At 39.2% G+C, this 14,809-nt stretch overlaps 1 protein-coding gene across 1 annotated transcript in view; it reads right to left on the bottom strand.

Annotated features, from left to right (window-relative positions):
* Positions 1-14,809, bottom strand: part of LOC132824528 (mucin-2-like) — a 167,966-nt gene that overhangs the window by 69,438 nt on the left and 83,719 nt on the right. Inside the window, exons 38-48 of the mRNA XM_060839164.1 lie at positions 13,847-14,062; positions 13,184-13,399; positions 11,734-11,949; positions 10,279-10,494; positions 8,830-9,045; positions 7,380-7,595; positions 5,925-6,140; positions 4,476-4,691; positions 3,027-3,242; positions 1,578-1,793; positions 128-343 (exon numbers count right to left, since the gene is read on the bottom strand). Of these exons, the coding sequence (XP_060695147.1) occupies positions 128-343; positions 1,578-1,793; positions 3,027-3,242; positions 4,476-4,691; positions 5,925-6,140; positions 7,380-7,595; positions 8,830-9,045; positions 10,279-10,494; positions 11,734-11,949; positions 13,184-13,399; positions 13,847-14,062 (2,376 nt within the window). The remainder of the gene's footprint in view (positions 1-127; positions 344-1,577; positions 1,794-3,026; positions 3,243-4,475; positions 4,692-5,924; positions 6,141-7,379; positions 7,596-8,829; positions 9,046-10,278; positions 10,495-11,733; positions 11,950-13,183; positions 13,400-13,846; positions 14,063-14,809) is intronic.

Here is a 14,809-nt window from a genome sequence, read left to right as displayed (position 1 = left end):
TACCAGTTTAGGGCGCATTCTTGATCACTGTTCTGGGAGGTTGATGGAGACACACATCAGACAAGATTCCCAGCTTGCCTATGCAATTTGTCATGGTATAAGATTTTATTTGTGTTGATACACTTACCAGGTGATAATGTTTGTCCATTGGCGTGGCAAGAGCATCTTGTTGTTTCTGTAGTTGTGGGAGTTACTGTTACTGTTGTTGCAGTTTCAGATGGAGTTGTAGTAGGCGCTGTAGTGGTGTGACATTTGCCTGTGTACTTCACAATCTCACAGCTCTTGGTACAGAGTGTAAAGTTACACAGGTCTGATTTACCTACAGAAGTCACCACTGCCTGTCCTGGAAGACAAAAGGCATGAAAATTATGTCACAGGCATCTCATGATGAGTTCTCACACAGCCACACTATTTACCTTCCTGTCAATATATAGACGACAGTGGCTGCTGTTCTTGGAACCATGAGAAAATAAACATGACTGTGCAATTACCATACATGAAGACGACACATTAAAATTATGGGCAAATGTCATGTATGCTCTAACTAGCTAATTTGACAGGAAAATTATTTGTGAGGATATATCGCATTCATTACACTGTTGCTAATGTCCCTGGAGATGCTTCATTTACAGAAAGGTTCCAAACAGCAAAAATGCATTTGGCTGATTTTACTGACCCTAATGTAACCTAGATATGGCATCATTGCATTTCAGGCGTTTGCCCTTGAATTTGTTCGATCTGTTGCTCATCTCTGTAGTTATGCTCAAAGGAAATAAAACTGCATGAAAAAATATTGCAAGCTCTTCCTCAAAATCAGAATATGTCATCCTGCAAGGGAAACCTTGGCATGGTTTAAAAACTATGAAATCTGAAGTCAATATTGCCACTGTCCAGTAGATGTGGTAAATGGCTGAGATAAGATATAAATGGTGTGGTGTCGTCAGACAAGAACAAAATGTCAGAAGATTAAACAGAGCACTGAAGCTCTAGAGGAGAGTGAAAATTCTAACATTCTCCTTTCCTTTCCAAAAAAGAACCAGGACATTTAAAGCTTCGTTCAGCATTGCAGAAAGCTGAGATAATTGATGAAACAAAAAAGATGAGATCTTCCTAAAAATTATAAACAATCATATTCTGCAAGACAAGATTTGGCATGGAACATTGCAATCAGAAATCAACACAGGCTGATTGATGAGGTAAATGGGTGTGGCAAACATCTAAATGGTGTGTACGTATGGTTAGCAAATATCAACAGACAAATGAGCAAAGGACATTAATGTACGTGCAAATTGAAATCAGTTCCTTTCTTCTTTCACATCCCAAAGAAACAACCACCTGCACATGTTCATCCAGCAGAAAAGCAATGACATTTGTTGGATGAAATGAAACAAGGTAAGAAAGTTTCCACTTTGTGCAACTGCCAAGAACAACCCATTCACAATGTTGGAATTACCAGTTTAGGGCGCATTCTTGATCACTGTTCTGGGAGGTTGATGGAGACACACATCAGACAAGATTCCCAGCTTGCCTATGCAATTTGTCATGGTATAAGATTTTATTTGTGTTGATACACTTACCAGGTGATAATGTTTGTCCATTGGCGTGGCAAGAGCATCTTGTTGTTTCTGTAGTTGTGGGAGTTACTGTTACTGTTGTTGCAGTTTCAGATGGAGTTGTAGTAGGCGCTGTAGTGGTGTGACATTTGCCTGTGTACTTCACAATCTCACAGCTCTTGGTACAGAGTGTAAAGTTACACAGGTCTGATTTACCTACAGAAGTCACCACTGCCTGTCCTGGAAGACAAAAGGCATGAAAATTATGTCACAGGCATCTCATGATGAGTTCTCACACAGCCACACTATTTACCTTCCTGTCAATATATAGACGACAGTGGCTGCTGTTCTTGGAACCATGAGAAAATAAACATGACTGTGCAATTACCATACATGAAGACGACACATTAAAATTATGGGCAAATGTCATGTATGCTCTAACTAGCTAATTTGACAGGAAAATTATTTGTGAGGATATATCGCATTCATTACACTGTTGCTAATGTCCCTGGATATGCTTCATTTACAGAAAGGTTCCAAACAGCAAAAATGCATTTGGCTGATTTTACTGACCCTAATGTAACCTAGATATGGCATCATTGCATTTCAGGCGTTTGCCCTTGAATTTGTTCGATCTGTTGCTCATCTCTGTAGTTATGCTCAAAGGAAATAAAACTGCATGAAAAAATATTGCAAGCTCTTCCTCAAAATCAGAATATGTCATCCTGCAAGGGAAACCTTGGCATGGTTTAAAAACTATGAAATCTGAAGTCAATATTGCCACTGTCCAGTAGATGTGGTAAATGGCTGAGATAAGATATAAATGGTGTGGTGTCGTCAGACAAGAACAAAATGTCAGAAGATTAAACAGAGCACTGAAGCTCTAGAGGAGAGTGAAAATTCTAACATTCTCCTTTCCTTTCCAAAAAAGAACCAGGACATTTAAAGCTTCGTTCAGCATTGCAGAAAGCTGAGATAATTGATGAAACAAAAAAGATGAGATCTTCCTAAAAATTATAAACAATCATATTCTGCAAGACAAGATTTGGCATGGAACATTGCAATCAGAAATCAACACAGGCTGATTGATGAGGTAAATGGGTGTGGCAAACATCTAAATGGTGCGTACGAATGGTTAGCAGACATAAACAGACAAGTGAGCAAAGGACATTAATGTACGTGCAAATTGAACTTAGTTCCTTTCTTCTTTCACATCCCAAAGAAACAACCACCTGCACGTGTTTGTCCAGCAGAAAAGCAATGACATTTGTTGGATGAAATGAAACAAGGCGAGAAAGTTTCCACTTTCTGAAACTGCCAAGATCACCCATTCACAATGTTGGAATTACCAGTTTAGGGCGCATTCTTGATCACTGTTCTGGGAGGTTGATGGAGACACACATCAGACAAGATTCCCAGCTTGCCTATGCAATTTGCCATGGTACCAGATTTTATTTGTGTTGATACACTTACCAGGTGATAATGTTTGTCCATTGGCGTGGCAAGAGCATCTTGTTGTTTCTGTAGTTGTGGGAGTTACTGTTACTGTTGTTGCAGTTTCAGATGGAGTTGTAGTAGGCGCTGTAGTGGTGTGACATTTGCCTGTGTACTTCACAATCTCACAGCTCTTGGTACAGAGTGTAAAGTTACACAGGTCTGATTTACCTACAGAAGTCACCACTGCCTGTCCTGGAAGACAAAAGTCATGAAAATTATGTCACAGGCATCTCATGATGAGTTCTCACACAGCCACACTATTTACCTTCCTGTCAATATATAGACGACAGTGGCTGCTGTTCTTGGAACCATGAGAAAATAAACATGACTGTGCAATTACCATACATGAAGACGACACATTAAAATTATGGGCAAATGTCATGTATGCTCTAACTAGCTATTTTGACAGGAAAATTATTTGTGAGGATATATCGCATTCATTACACTGTTGCTAATGTCCCTGGATATGCTTCATTTACAGAAAGGTTCCAAACAGCAAAAATGCATTTGGCTGATTGTACTGACCCTAATGTAACCTAGATATAGCATCATTGCATTTCAGGCGTTTGCCCTTGAATTTGTTCGATCTGTTGCTCATCTCTGTAGTTATGCTCAAAGAAAATAAAACTGCATGAAAAAATATTGCAAGCTCTTCCTCAAAATCAGAATATGTCATCCTGCACGGGAAACCTTGGCATGGTTTAAAAACTATGAAATCTGAAGTCAATATTGCCACTGTCCAGTAGATGTGGTAAATGGCTGAGATAAGATATAAATGGTGTGGTGTCGTCAGACAAGAACAAAATGTCAGAAGATTAAACAGAGCACTGAAGCTCTAGAGGAGAGTGAAAATTCTAACATTCTCCTTTCCTTTCCAAAAAAGAACCAGGACATTTAAAGCTTCGTTCAGCATTGCAGAAAGCTGAGATAATTGATGAAACAAAAAAGATGAGATCTTCCTAAAAACTATAAACAATCATATTCTGCAAGACAAGATTTGGCATGGAACATTGCAATCAGAAATCAACACAGGCTGATTGATGAGGTAAATGGGTGTGGCAAACATCTAAAGGGTGTGTACGTATGGTTAGCAAATATAAACAGACAAGTGAGCAAAGGACATTAATGTACGTGCAAATTGAACTCAGTTCCTTTTTTCTTTCACATCCCAAAGAAAAACCACCTGCACATGTTCGTCCAGCAGAAAAGCAATGACATTTGTTGGATGAAATGAAACAAGGTAAGAAAGTTTCCACTTTGTGCAACTGCCAAGAACAACCCATTCACAATGTTGGAATTACCAGTTTAGGGCGCATTCTTGATCACTGTTCTGGGAGGTTGATGGAGACACACATCAGACAAGATTCCCAGCTTGCCTATGCAATTTGCCATGGTATAAGATTTTATTTGTGTTGATACACTTACCAGGTGATAATGTTTGTCCATTGGCGTGGCAAGAGCATCTTGTTGTTTCTGTAGTTGTGGGAGTTACTGTTACTGTTGTTGCAGTTTCAGATGGAGTTGTAGTAGGCGCTGTAGTGGTGTGACATTTGCCTGTGTACTTCACAATCTCACAGCTCTTGGTACAGAGTGTAAAGTTACACAGGTCTGATTTACCTACAGAAGTCACCACTGCCTGTCCTGGAAGACAAAAGGCATGAAAATTATGTCACAGGCATCTCATGATGAGTTCTCACACAGCCACACTATTTACCTTCCTGTCAATATATAGACGACAGTGGCTGCTGTTCTTGGAACCATGAGAAAATAAACATGACTGTGCAATTACCATACATGAAGACGACACATTAAAATTATGGGCAAATGTCATGTATGCTCTAACTAGCTAATTTGACAGGAAAATTATTTGTGAGGATATATCGCATTCATTACACTGTTGCTAATGTCCCTGGATATGCTTCATTTACAGAAAGGTTCCAAACAGCAAAAATGCATTTGGCTGATTGTACTGACCCTAATGTAACCTAGATATAGCATCATTGCATTTCAGGTGTTTGCCCTTGAATTTGTTCGATCTGTTGCTCATCTCTGTAGTTATGCTCAAAGAAAATAAAACTGCATGAAAAAATATTGCAAGCTCTTCCTCAAAATCAGAATATGTCATCCTGCAAGGGAAAACTTGGCATGGTTTAAAAACTATGAAATCTGAAGTCAATATTGCCACTGTCCAGTAGATGTGGTAAATGGCTGAGATAAGATATAAATGGTGTGGTGTCGTCAGACAAGAACAAAATGTCAGAAGATTAAACAGACCACTGAAGCTCTAGAGGAGAGTGAAAATTCTAACATTCTCCTTTCCTTTCCAAAAAAGAACCAGGACATTTAAAGCTTCGTTCAGCATTGCAGAAAGCTGAGATAATTGATGAAACAAAAAAGATGAGATCTTCCTAAAAATTATAAACAATCATATTCTGCAAGACAAGATTTGGCATGGAACATTGCAATCAGAAATCAACACAGGCTGATTGATGAGGTAAATGGGTGTGGCAAACATCTAAATGGTGCGTACGAATGGTTAGCAGACATAAACAGACAAGTGAGCAAAGGACATTAATGTACGTGCAAATTGAACTCAGTTCCTTTTTTCTTTCACATCCCAAAGCTAAACCACCTGCACATGTTCGTCCAGCAGAAAAGCAATGACATTTGTTGGATGAAATGAAACAAGGTAAGAAAGTTTCCACTTTGTGCAACTGCCAAGAACAACCCATTCACAATGTTGGAATTACCAGTTTAGGGCGCATTCTTGATCACTGTTCTGGGAGGTTGATGGAGACACACATCAGACAAGATTCCCAGCTTGCCTATGCAATTTGCCATGGTATAAGATTTTATTTGTGTTGATACACTTACCAGGTGATAATGTTTGTCCATTGGCGTGGCAAGAGCATCTTGTTGTTTCTGTAGTTGTGGGAGTTACTGTTACTGTTGTTGCAGTTTCAGATGGAGTTGTAGTAGGCGCTGTAGTGGTGTGACATTTGCCTGTGTACTTCACAATCTCACAGCTCTTGGTACAGAGTGTAAAGTTACACAGGTCTGATTTACCTACAGAAGTCACCACTGCCTGTCCTGGAAGACAAAAGGCATGAAAATTATGTCACAGGCATCTCATGATGAGTTCTCACACAGCCACACTATTTACCTTCCTGTCAATATATAGACGGCAGTGGCTGCTGTTCTTGGAACCATGAGAAAATAAACATGACTGTGCAATTACCATACATGAAGACGACACATTAAAATTATGGGCAAATGTCATGTATGCTCTAACTAGCTAATTTGACAGGAAAATTATTTGTGAGGATATATCGCATTCATTACACTCTTGCTAATGTCCCTGGAGATGCTTCATTTACAGAAAAGTTCCAAACAGCAAAAATGCATTTGGCTGATTTTACTGACCCTAATGTAACCTAGATATGGCATCATTGCATTTCAGGTGTTTGCCCTCGCTCTGTTGCTCATCACTGAAGTGAAGCTCAAAGAAATTCAAACTGCATGAAAAAATATTGCAAGCTCTTCCTCAAAATCAGAATATGTCATCCTGGAAGGGAAAACGTGGCATGGTTTAAAAACTATGAAATCTGAAGTCAATATTGCCACAGTCGAATAGATGGGGTAAATGGATGAGATAAATGATATATTTATAAAATATAAATGGTGTGGTGTCGTCAGACAAGAAAAAAATGTCAGAAGATTAAGCAAAGCACTGAAGCTCTAGAGGAGAGTGAAAATTCTAACATTCTCCTTTCCTTTCCAAAAAAGAACCAGGACATTTGAAGCTTCGTTCAGCATTGCAGAAAGCTGAGATAATTGATGAAACAAAAAAGATGAGATCTTCCTAAAAACTATAAACAATCATATTCTGCAAGACAAGATTTGGCATGGAACATTGCAATCAGAAATCAACACAGGCTGATTGATGAGGTAAATGGGTGTGGCAAACATCTAAATGGTGCGTACGAATGGTTAGCAAATATAAACAGACAAGTGAGCAAAGGACATTAATGTACGTGCAAATTGAATTTAGTTCCTTTCTTCTTTCACATCCCAAAGAAACAACCACCTGCACGTGTTTGTCCAGCAGAAAAGCAATGACATTTGTTGGATGAAATGAAACAAGGCAAGAAAGTTTCCACTTTGTGCAACTGCCAAGAACAACCCATTCACAATGTTGGAATTACCAGTTTAGGGCGCATTCTTGATCACTGTTCTGGGAGGTTGATGGAGACACACCTCAGACAAGATTCCCAGCTTGCCTATGCAATTTGTCATGGTACACGATTTCATTGATGTTGAGACACTTACCAGGTGATAATGTTTGTCCATTGGCGTGGCAAGAGCATCTTGTTGTTTCTGAAGTTGTGGGAGTTACTGTTACTGTTGTTGCAGTTTCAGATGGAGTTGTAGTAGGCGCTGTAGTGGTGTGACATTTGCCTGTGTACTTCACAATCTCACAGCTCTTGGTACAGAGTGTAAAGTTACACAGGTCTGATTTACCTACAGAAGTCACCACTGCCTGTCCTGGAAGACAAAAGGCATGAAAAGTATGTCACAGGCATCTCATGATGAGTTCTCACACAGCCACACTAGTTACCGTCCTGTCAATATATAGACGACAGTGGCTGCTATTCTTGGAACCATGAGAAAATAAACATGACTGTGCAATTACCATACATGAAGACGGCACATTTAAATTGTGGGCAAATGTCATGTATGCTCTAACCAGCTATTTGGACAGGAAAATTATTTGTGAGGATATATCGCATTCATTACACTGTTGCTAATGTCCCTGGATATGCTTCATTTACAGAAAGGTTCCAAACAGCAAAAATGCATTTGGCTGATTGTACTGATCCTAATGTAACCTAGATATGGCATCATTGCATTTCAGGTGTTTGCCCTCGAATTTGTTCGCTCTGTTGCTCATCTCTGTAGTTATGCTAAAAAAAAATTCAAACTGCATAAAAAAAATTGCAAGCTCTTCCACAAAATCAGAATATGTCATCCTGCAAGGGAAAACTTGGCATGGTTTAAAAACTATGAAATCTGAAGTCAATATTGCCACTGTCCAATACATGTGGTAAATGTCTGAGATAAGATATAAATGGTGTGGTGTTGTCAGACAAGAAAAAAATGTCAGAAGATTAAGCAAAGCACTGAAGCTCTAGAGGAGAGTGAAAATTCTAACATTCTCCTTTCCTTTCCAAAAAAGAACCAGGACATTTAAAGCTTCGTTCAGCATTGCAGAAAGCTGAGATAATTGATGAAACAAAAAAGATGAGATCTTCCTAAAAATTATAAACAATCCTATTCTGCAAGACAAGATTTGGCATGGAACATTGCAATCAGAAATCAACACAGGCTGATTGATGAGGTAAACGGGTGTGGCAAACATCTAAATGGTGCGTACAAATGGTTAGCAAATATAAACAGACAAGTGAGCAAAGGACATTAATGTACGTGCAAATTGAACTTAGTTCCTTTCTTCTTTCACATCCCAAAGAAACAACCACCTGCACGTGTTTGTCCAGCAGAAAAGCAATGACATTTGTTGGATGAAATGAAACAAGGTAAGAAAGTTTCCACTTTGTGCAACTGCCAAGAACAACCCATTCACAATGTTGGAATTACCAGTTTAGGGCGCATTCTTGATCACTGTTCTGGGAGGTTGATGGAGACACACATCAGACAAGATTCCCAGCTTGCCTATGCAATTTGCCATGGTATAAGATTTTATTTGTGTTGATACACTTACCAGGTGATAATGTTTGTCCATTGGCGTGGCAAGAGCATCTTGTTGTTTCTGTAGTTGTGGGAGTTACTGTTACTGTTGTTGCAGTTTCAGATGGAGTTGTAGTAGGCGCTGTAGTGGTGTGACATTTGCCTGTGTACTTCACAATCTCACAGCTCTTGGTACAGAGTGTAAAGTTACACAGGTCTGATTTACCTACAGAAGTCACCACTGCCTGTCCTGGAAGACAAAAGGCATGAAAATTATGTCACAGGCATCTCATGATGAGTTCTCACACAGCCACACTATTTACCTTCCTGTCAATATATAGACGACAGTGGCTGCTGTTCTTGGAACCATGAGAAAATAAACATGACTGTGCAATTACCATACATGAAGACGACACATTAAAATTATGGGCAAATGTCATGTATGCTCTAACTAGCTAATTTGACAGGAAAATTATTTGTGAGGATATATCGCATTCATTACACTGTTGCTAATGTCCCTGGATATGCTTCATTTACAGAAAGGTTCCAAACAGCAAAAATGCATTTGGCTGATTGTACTGACCCTAATGTAACCTAGATATAGCATCATTGCATTTCAGGTGTTTGCCCTTGAATTTGTTCGATCTGTTGCTCATCTCTGTAGTTATGCTCAAAGAAAATAAAACTGCATGAAAAAATATTGCAAGCTCTTCCTCAAAATCAGAATATGTCATCCTGCAAGGGAAAACTTGGCATGGTTTAAAAACTATGAAATCTGAAGTCAATATTGCCACTGTCCAGTAGATGTGGTAAATGGCTGAGATAAGATATAAATGGTGTGGTGTCGTCAGACAAGAACAAAATGTCAGAAGATTAAACAGACCACTGAAGCTCTAGAGGAGAGTGAAAATTCTAACATTCTCCTTTCCTTTCCAAAAAAGAACCAGGACATTTAAAGCTTCGTTCAGCATTGCAGAAAGCTGAGATAATTGATGAAACAAAAAAGATGAGATCTTCCTAAAAATTATAAACAATCATATTCTGCAAGACAAGATTTGGCATGGAACATTGCAATCAGAAATCAACACAGGCTGATTGATGAGGTAAATGGGTGTGGCAAACATCTAAATGGTGCGTACGAATGGTTAGCAGACATAAACAGACAAGTGAGCAAAGGACATTAATGTACGTGCAAATTGAACTCAGTTCCTTTTTTCTTTCACATCCCAAAGCTAAACCACCTGCACATGTTCGTCCAGCAGAAAAGCAATGACATTTGTTGGATGAAATGAAACAAGGTAAGAAAGTTTCCACTTTGTGCAACTGCCAAGAACAACCCATTCACAATGTTGGAATTACCAGTTTAGGGCGCATTCTTGATCACTGTTCTGGGAGGTTGATGGAGACACACATCAGACAAGATTCCCAGCTTGCCTATGCAATTTGCCATGGTATAAGATTTTATTTGTGTTGATACACTTACCAGGTGATAATGTTTGTCCATTGGCGTGGCAAGAGCATCTTGTTGTTTCTGTAGTTGTGGGAGTTACTGTTACTGTTGTTGCAGTTTCAGATGGAGTTGTAGTAGGCGCTGTAGTGGTGTGACATTTGCCTGTGTACTTCACAATCTCACAGCTCTTGGTACAGAGTGTAAAGTTACACAGGTCTGATTTACCTACAGAAGTCACCACTGCCTGTCCTGGAAGACAAAAGGCATGAAAATTATGTCACAGGCATCTCATGATGAGTTCTCACACAGCCACACTATTTACCTTCCTGTCAATATATAGACGGCAGTGGCTGCTGTTCTTGGAACCATGAGAAAATAAACATGACTGTGCAATTACCATACATGAAGACGACACATTAAAATTATGGGCAAATGTCATGTATGCTCTAACTAGCTAATTTGACAGGAAAATTATTTGTGAGGATATATCGCATTCATTACACTCTTGCTAATGTCCCTGGAGATGCTTCATTTACAGAAAAGTTCCAAACAGCAAAAATGCATTTGGCTGATTTTACTGACCCTAATGTAACCTAGATATGGCATCATTGCATTTCAGGTGTTTGCCCTCGCTCTGTTGCTCATCACTGAAGTGAAGCTCAAAGAAATTCAAACTGCATGAAAAAATATTGCAAGCTCTTCCTCAAAATCAGAATATGTCATCCTGGAAGGGAAAACGTGGCATGGTTTAAAAACTATGAAATCTGAAGTCAATATTGCCACAGTCGAATAGATGGGGTAAATGGATGAGATAAATGATATATTTATAAAATATAAATGGTGTGGTGTCGTCAGACAAGAAAAAAATGTCAGAAGATTAAGCAAAGCACTGAAGCTCTAGAGGAGAGTGAAAATTCTAACATTCTCCTTTCCTTTCCAAAAAAGAACCAGGACATTTGAAGCTTCGTTCAGCATTGCAGAAAGCTGAGATAATTGATGAAACAAAAAAGATGAGATCTTCCTAAAAACTATAAACAATCATATTCTGCAAGACAAGATTTGGCATGGAACATTGCAATCAGAAATCAACACAGGCTGATTGATGAGGTAAATGGGTGTGGCAAACATCTAAATGGTGCGTACGAATGGTTAGCAAATATAAACAGACAAGTGAGCAAAGGACATTAATGTACGTGCAAATTGAATTTAGTTCCTTTCTTCTTTCACATCCCAAAGAAACAACCACCTGCACGTGTTTGTCCAGCAGAAAAGCAATGACATTTGTTGGATGAAATGAAACAAGGCAAGAAAGTTTCCACTTTGTGCAACTGCCAAGAACAACCCATTCACAATGTTGGAATTACCAGTTTAGGGCGCATTCTTGATCACTGTTCTGGGAGGTTGATGGAGACACACCTCAGACAAGATTCCCAGCTTGCCTATGCAATTTGTCATGGTACACGATTTCATTGATGTTGAGACACTTACCAGGTGATAATGTTTGTCCATTGGCGTGGCAAGAGCATCTTGTTGTTTCTGAAGTTGTGGGAGTTACTGTTACTGTTGTTGCAGTTTCAGATGGAGTTGTAGTAGGCGCTGTAGTGGTGTGACATTTGCCTGTGTACTTCACAATCTCACAGCTCTTGGTACAGAGTGTAAAGTTACACAGGTCTGATTTACCTACAGAAGTCACCACTGCCTGTCCTGGAAGACAAAAGGCATGAAAAGTATGTCACAGGCATCTCATGATGAGTTCTCACACAGCCACACTAGTTACCGTCCTGTCAATATATAGACGACAGTGGCTGCTATTCTTGGAACCATGAGAAAATAAACATGACTGTGCAATTACCATACATGAAGACGGCACATTTAAATTGTGGGCAAATGTCATGTATGCTCTAACCAGCTATTTGGACAGGAAAATTATTTGTGAGGATATATCGCATTCATTACACTGTTGCTAATGTCCCTGGATATGCTTCATTTACAGAAAGGTTCCAAACAGCAAAAATGCATTTGGCTGATTGTACTGATCCTAATGTAACCTAGATATGGCATCATTGCATTTCAGGTGTTTGCCCTCGAATTTGTTCGCTCTGTTGCTCATCTCTGTAGTTATGCTAAAAAAAAATTCAAACTGCATAAAAAAAATTGCAAGCTCTTCCACAAAATCAGAATATGTCATCCTGCAAGGGAAAACTTGGCATGGTTTAAAAACTATGAAATCTGAAGTCAATATTGCCACTGTCCAATACATGTGGTAAATGTCTGAGATAAGATATAAATGGTGTGGTGTTGTCAGACAAGAAAAAAATGTCAGAAGATTAAGCAAAGCACTGAAGCTCTAGAGGAGAGTGAAAATTCTAACATTCTCCTTTCCTTTCCAAAAAAGAACCAGGACATTTAAAGCTTCGTTCAGCATTGCAGAAAGCTGAGATAATTGATGAAACAAAAAAGATGAGATCTTCCTAAAAATTATAAACAATCCTATTCTGCAAGACAAGATTTGGCATGGAACATTGCAATCAGAAATCAACACAGGCTGATTGATGAGGTAAACGGGTGTGGCAAACATCTAAATGGTGCGTACAAATGGTTAGCAAATATAAACAGACAAGTGAGCAAAGGACATTAATGTACGTGCAAATTGAACTTAGTTCCTTTCTTCTTTCACATCCCAAAGAAACAACCACCTGCACGTGTTTGTCCAGCAGAAAAGCAATGACATTTGTTGGATGAAATGAAACAAGGTAAGAAAGTTTCCACTTTCTGCAACTGCCAAGAACAACCCATTCACAATGTTGGAATTACCAGTTTAGGGCGCATTCTTGATCACTGTTCTGGGAGGTTGATGGAGACACACATCAGACAAGATTCCCAGCTTGCCTATGCAATTTGTCATGGTACACGATTTCATTGATGTTGAGACACTTACCAGGTGATAATGTTTGTCCATTGGCGTGGCAAGAGCATCTTGTTGTTTCTGTAGTTGTGGGAGTTACTGTTACTGTAGTTGCAGTTTCAGATGGAGTTGTAGTAGGCACTGTAGTGGTGTGACATTTGCCTGTGTACTTCACAATCTCACAGCTCTTGGTACAGAGCGTAAAGTTACACAGGTCTGAATTACCTACAGAAGTCACCACTGCCTGTCCTGGAAGACAAAAATCATGAAAATGATGTTCCAGGCATCTCACGACAGCTTGTCAATCTGCCACTGTATTGATCTTTGTTTCAATATAGTCACGACAGTGGCTCCTCTTCTGAAACTACGTGTTTTTGTTTTGGAATGGACAAGTATATTTTAACTAGCATTCTTCGCTGACCAATGATTAATCAGAACTTATCACATTCACTACGTTGGAATTGCCAAATGAGTATCCATCAGAGATAACATGGACTCAGCTCAGAGATTTGCACTGACTTCATTGACCCTGCTGTCTCTCCACACAGGTTGGCAGACCACCTGCTGAATTTTTCCAGCAAATTCACTGTTGTTTTCTGATTTCAAGCATCCACAGTCAAGGGGGTTTTCTCCCATTCCCAGACTTCTTGTGTAACTCAACATGATACCAGTTTTCATTTCACCTGGTGCACTTACCAGGTGATAATGTTTGTCCGTTGGCGTGGCAAGAGCATCTTGTTGTTTCTGTAGTTGTGGGAGTTACTGTTACTGTTGTTGCAGTTTCAGATGGAGTTGTAGTAGGCGCTGTAGTGGTGTGACATTTGCCTGTGTACTTCACAATCTCACAGCTCTTGGTACAGAGTGTAAAGTTACACAGGTCTGATTTACCTAGAGAAGTCACCACTGCCTGTCCTGGAAGACAAAAGGCATGAAAATTATGTCACAGGCATCTCATGATGAGTTCTCACACAGCCACACTATTTACCTTCCTGTCAATATATAGACGACAGTGGCTGCTGTTCTTGGAACCATGAGAAAATAAACATGACTGTGCAATTACCATACATGAAGACGACACATTAAAATTATGGGCAAATGTCATGTATGCTCTAACTAGCTAATTTGACAGGAAAATTATTTGTGAGGATATATCGCATTCATTACACTGTTGCTAATGTCCCTGGATATGCTTCATTTACAGAAAGGTTCCAAACAGCAAAAATGCATTTGGCTGATTGTACTGACCCTAATGTAACCTAGATATAGCATCATTGCATTTCAGGTGTTTGCCCTTGAATTTGTTCGATCTGTTGCTCATCTCTGTAGTTATGCTCAAAGAAAATAAAACTGCTTGAAAAAATATTGCAAGCTCTTCCTCAAAATCAGAATATGTCATCCTGCAAGGGAAAACTTGGCATGGTTTAAAAACTATGAAATCTGAAGTCAATATTGCCACTGTCCAGTAGATGTGGTAAATGGCTGAGATAAGATATAAATGGTGTGGTGTCGTCAGACAAGAACAAAATGTCAGAAGATTAAACAGAGCACTGAAGCTCTAGAGGAGAGTGAAAATTCTAACATTCTCCTTTCCTTTCCAAAAAAGAACCAGGACATTTAAAGCTTCGTTCAGCATTGCAGAAAGCTGAGATAATTGATGAA

Source organism: Hemiscyllium ocellatum, chromosome 18 (genome assembly GCF_020745735.1).
Source record: "Hemiscyllium ocellatum isolate sHemOce1 chromosome 18, sHemOce1.pat.X.cur, whole genome shotgun sequence".
NCBI classification, from domain to species: Eukaryota; Metazoa; Chordata; class Chondrichthyes; order Orectolobiformes; family Hemiscylliidae; genus Hemiscyllium; species Hemiscyllium ocellatum.
This window is presented reverse-complemented; position numbering and strand designations above follow the sequence as displayed.